The sequence below is a fragment of the Cynoglossus semilaevis genome, chromosome 4 (assembly GCF_000523025.1).
Source record: "Cynoglossus semilaevis isolate Cse_v1.0 chromosome 4, Cse_v1.0, whole genome shotgun sequence".
In the NCBI taxonomy this organism is placed as follows: Eukaryota; Metazoa; Chordata; class Actinopteri; order Pleuronectiformes; family Cynoglossidae; genus Cynoglossus; species Cynoglossus semilaevis.
The window spans coordinates 4,888,327-4,893,154 of NC_024310.1; the positions used below are offsets into that span (position 1 = coordinate 4,888,327).

At 41.9% G+C, this 4,828-nt stretch overlaps 1 protein-coding gene across 3 annotated transcripts in view; it reads right to left on the reverse strand.

Moving 5' to 3' along the window:
* Nucleotides 1–1,844: 1,844 nt before the first annotated feature.
* The window catches only part of akap1b (A kinase (PRKA) anchor protein 1b), a 10,866-nt gene continuing 7,882 nt past the window's right edge, over nt 1,845–4,828 (reverse strand). For all 3 annotated transcript variants that reach the window (XM_008308712.3, XM_008308714.3, XM_008308713.3), the window contains exons 4-11: nt 4,174–4,300; nt 3,937–4,055; nt 3,377–3,554; nt 3,050–3,200; nt 2,781–2,848; nt 2,440–2,510; nt 2,291–2,356; nt 1,845–2,002 (exon numbers count right to left, since the gene is read on the reverse strand). In XM_008308712.3, the coding sequence (XP_008306934.1) occupies nt 1,940–2,002; nt 2,291–2,356; nt 2,440–2,510; nt 2,781–2,848; nt 3,050–3,200; nt 3,377–3,554; nt 3,937–4,055; nt 4,174–4,300 (843 nt within the window). In that variant the 3' untranslated portion in view covers nt 1,845–1,939. The remainder of the gene's footprint in view (nt 2,003–2,290; nt 2,357–2,439; nt 2,511–2,780; nt 2,849–3,049; nt 3,201–3,376; nt 3,555–3,936; nt 4,056–4,173; nt 4,301–4,828) is intronic.

A 4,828-nucleotide genomic window follows, 5' to 3' on the forward strand; every position in this document is an offset into this window, starting at 1 on the left:
AGCAGAGCTGTGGGAGATTCCCTCATCAAGTGTGTGACGGTGCAATCCTGTTCATCCATCACTTGTATAGTGCATCAGTGCTGCTGCCCAGCTCTTTAGAGTCTGGATTTCTTTGGATTAGGATGAAACTAAACACAGTAGGTTTCTGTGCCACCTGGACAGTGCAGTAGATCAGTCCCTTCTTACAACCAGCAGCCGTCACCACTGACCGCTAGCATCAGCATCATCAACATTATTAGTCTCTTCTCCTCAGAGCAGAATATGGTGAATGCACCAATATACACTCGGGGGGGCATTTTTATTAGAAACAGTCGTCTTTTTAACTGCCATGATCCTGTCTGGAAATCTGTTTTCCCAGATGTTTGAGTCTTTTGTCTTCAAGATTTTATGACGTGAAGTGATCGGAATGAAGCGGTCAGCTGTTGGTCAGTGTTAAAAATGAAACTCTTAAATCTTCTGTTATTGATAGAAAAACTAGAAAATGTAACTGACAAAAAAAAACCCAAAATCAAATCAATAGGTGGACCTGTGTGTTTTACAAATACAAGGGTATAAACCAGATGCTGCAAAATTTTAAAATGGCCACAGTTCACAGCCAGCTTAACGAAGTTCTTAATCTTTGAAGTTTCTCGTAAAATGTTAAAAAGCGCCCAGAATTCTTGTTGTTTAGGCATCATTATTTTTAAAAAGTGGTGTTATTGATTTATTGCTGCTACCAAATCCAAAGATTTTTTTTAATTTATTTTGTTCAACATCCATCACCAACACATTTACAATTAAAAATGTTGAACTTTTTCAAACAGGAAACACTGATTGTTAACTGACCGCCATGATGTCCTAGACCACCAATTTTTTAAATATTGCTCTACAACTGCTGCTGCTCTGAGATGCACTGAGGTCCTGTTTCTAATAAACTGCTCTGAGTGCATATTTAGGGCATTTTCGCAACACTGAATGTTAGGTTAGGGGCACTGAATGAAACTTGGTGGATTTTTACAGTTGTCAGTACTTAAATGAAAAACAAAAAAACATATACACCTCATGAAAAAAAACAAAACAGGAAAACGTGACCACAAAAAAACAAAAAAAAAACAAAACATATACACCTCATGAAAAAAACAAAAAACCAAAAAAAAACAAACAGGAAAACGTGACCGCCCTGGCTGTTTTAAGGTCCAGAGTTCGACTGAGGTCAGTGTGACAGTATTACACTTCTGTGTTACGCAGGGAACGTTGTTGGAGAATATTAAAGCCACCAGCCAGTTGGTTTGTGCTGGTTAGAGCAGCAGCTGAGGCGCAGACGTCAGAGAAATCCATGTCTCCGGAGGCCAGGGTGCTGACCTACCAGAGACTGACCTCTGACCCCTGCTTTGGTGTTTCACCATCCTTCTCCAACGCTTTCTTGCTTCCAAACTTATTCCAGAAGATAAAAAAAAAAATCTGCCAATTCATCTTGAGTAGAGGGTGATCTACGCGTGACTTTAGCAGGAGTGTCAGTAAAACTGATGGAGGCGCCTGTCACTCCACACAGTCTCATCATCCAAAGTGCAAAGGCCCAGAGGACAAAGTATAGTAGAATGGGGGGGAGGGGGGGTTTGCTTCACCTTTATTTAGTTATAATATAGATTTTCTTTAAAAAAAATTCTATGTACCTCCTTTAAGTTCATTTTTTGTACAAGTATCAGTGTAGGGGTGGGTGAGAGGGTTGTCTCATTTCCAAGTAGTGCCTCTTGTAGAATATGCCTGCAAACAAATCGTTTAATTTCTTTTTCAAAAAGTAAAAAGGAGGGTAAAGAAGACAAAAAAACAAAAACAAAAAAAATAAAGACAATCTTCTTAAATCCGTTGGTGCGGTGGGGGCACAGGTCAGGGTTCCACACTGTTGACCACCACAGAAAAAGTGTGTGTGGAGAAGGTGCAGAGGTCAGAGCGTGTTAGTTCAAAATCCATCCACCCAGAGCACCAGGCCTCTCTCTGCAAATGTACGGTTTACAGAAATCACCTGAAACAAGACGGACATGTTGACATGCATGGTCAAATAAAACACACAGTGCTGTTAAAGGCTGATGTTTAAATATTGTTAGAAATAAGCCTGATGTCATCAATGAGTGTAAATACATTTTGAGGAAAAAAACAAAACAAAACATCTGCCTTTAAACTTTAACACCTGTTTCCATTTGTCTCAAGCTACTGTAGTATCTCAACAGGAAGTTCCTTCCACCTCATCTACCACCTTGGTGGTAATGACAACATACAGTATGTAGGACAGTAATTTGGCAGAACGTCATACCTCTTCTCCGACCATGTTCCACAGGTGGACCAGTGGGAGGCCCGTGTTGTTATCATAGTTCGATACCTTCACGGACACAGAAAGGCAGATGGGTTTATGACAACACTGTACAAGTTCTGCAGCGTCTCAGTAACAGACCGTGATCTCACCTGTGCAAGCAGCGGCAGTCTGGTCATCTCCTCCAGTGCTGATGTCGCCTCTGGTGAGAATCGATCCTCTCCTGTTTTCAGAGGAGATGCACAGAAAATTACAACTCAGAAGTAGTTATGAAGCAGTACAATTTGGCTGAAAAAATAAATAAAATGAATCACTCATCAAGGCATCAATTTATCTTGAACTTGTTTTGTTCTAAAGAAAATGGTGACTCTTATGAGTTAAAGCGCATCATTACATCCCTACTCAGAAGACTTCACATTACTGGTTTGCCCATCTATCAAATGGACAGGTGGGAAGCTGCAGGCAAACAGCAGAAATGTTGTTCAAGTTGTACCTGAAAGTGGAGCGATGTTGTCGAGCAGCACTTCTGCACCTTGGAACGGAAGCGTTACAAAGTCAGACCTGAAGGGAAAAAAAAAGAAGGCAAAACCTCAGTTAATGTCTGAAGATTCAGGGGTTCAGTCTCTAACTTCAGAAACAATAGTTCTACATATACAGATGCATCACAGCATACATTGTTTGTCCATTTACAATAAGAAAAAAAACATGAACTCTGCTGTCATTGTCACAGCACAGCTCATGTTTTAAAAAGGAGATCCTCACCTTATTTGTCTGAGTGAGTCGATCTTTACTCTGTCGTAGCCTCCGTAGTCCACATATCTGATCTCCACCTCATTGGTCTCCTTGTAGAAGGTGATGAGCTGAGCTCTCCACCAGGCTCCTTCTCCTGCAGGAGCTGCACAGATGACACCCACTGCAGACAAACGGACAGAGAAGCACACATTTTTTGCTCATCAAAACTGTCCACAACAATTGGAGTTTATCTGTATTGAAATGAAAACATATGAATAAAATAATAGATTTGTTTTTTATCTGAAGTATATACAGAATGACTGAAGCAGCAGAAACACAGTGAGCGGCTCGACTTGCCTTCAGCGGGTGAGGGTAGGGCGGGGGTGCCGGGCTGGGAGTAGCAGAGGGACATCTGCTGGTCAAGGCTCCGCAGGGCGTGGTAGGTAGGGTGGGTGTGCTGCTGGACAAAGACGTGGCCGGCTGACACGATATTCACCACGGTCACTTCGATTGTCACTCCAGTGGGGAGGAGGAGCTGAGGGGACAGATGACAATACCAGCTGTAAGTACTACAGTAAATGAGAAGGTCCTGTGTCTCCACGTCATGGATTTTACCGCAGTACAACCCAACATCACTGATAGGTCCATCCTATTACAGATGTCACCTAGTTCAGGTGAAGCACAGCTACTATGGTTTCCAATGAACATTATGTAGGTTTAGCTTAAACCTTCCCCACAGAAACAACAGAACACACTCTGAAATGTAGTGCAGTGTTTGCCGTCATGTGATTTCTGTTACAAAAATTGATGACGCTGCGTTACATCATCATGGCCTGGTGTAAGGTAAGGACGTGGCCAACAGTGTTGTTGTTAGTAAATGGCAAGTTCATTCACATCAGCTACAGACACATTCTTACCCAGGAGGTCATTGGAAGTGATGGTAGTGTGAGTGGAGGTGCATAAAGGTTTGTCAAGTCCAGATCTTTAAACCTCTTGCTGATCAGCGACAAAGCTTTGTCCACCTGCTGCTGAGCACCTGGGGAAAAAAAAAAAAATCATAGACAAGAGTTTAAATGCATGTTAAAAAAACCAAAATGTCTTCCTCGTTCCACTTCATTAAATTCTAAACTACAATTCCGGCCGATGGAGCTCACCCTCTATGTGACAGATCTGGAAGTCCTGTGTGTAGGGCAGCGTGGAGATGTAGATCTTTGCACCAGAGTTCTGCTTGATGTAGCTCACAAACCTCCCCTGCTTCCCAATCAACCGGCCGACCAGGAGCTGGGACCGGAAAGAAAATGATTTCAAATAAATAATTATTCATCAAACACCAGCTCCACATGTTGTGTAAAAACAGAATTTTCTGAGCAGTAAGGCTGCAAAAAGACATTAATGTAGTCAGCAGACTGTAGATGTTTCATGTTACAAAAACACTGGAATTACTACGGGAGGAGCTGTAGGAGAAATGAAAGTTTTAAAACTATATTTGTAGTAGCAGTTGTAGTATGTAGGCTCCTCTTTACTTTGACGGTGCCAAAACACAAATTTACTTAAAAGGCAAACACCCATCTCTGTTTAGCTTCAGGCTAAAACAAGACATGCTAATGACTTGAGCTTTTGTAGCTGTTGTGGCAACCAACGTGCGCTCCGTTAGCTTAGCTCATTAAGGCTCTCTAACGTACACTCCGTGTGCCTCTGGAGTGAAACTTTACCTTCGTGTTAGACAGAACTATCTCCATGACCAAACACTACAAAGACGAACAAATGACCTGAATTATACAATGATGAAGTTGTCTTTCTGCAGGTGCT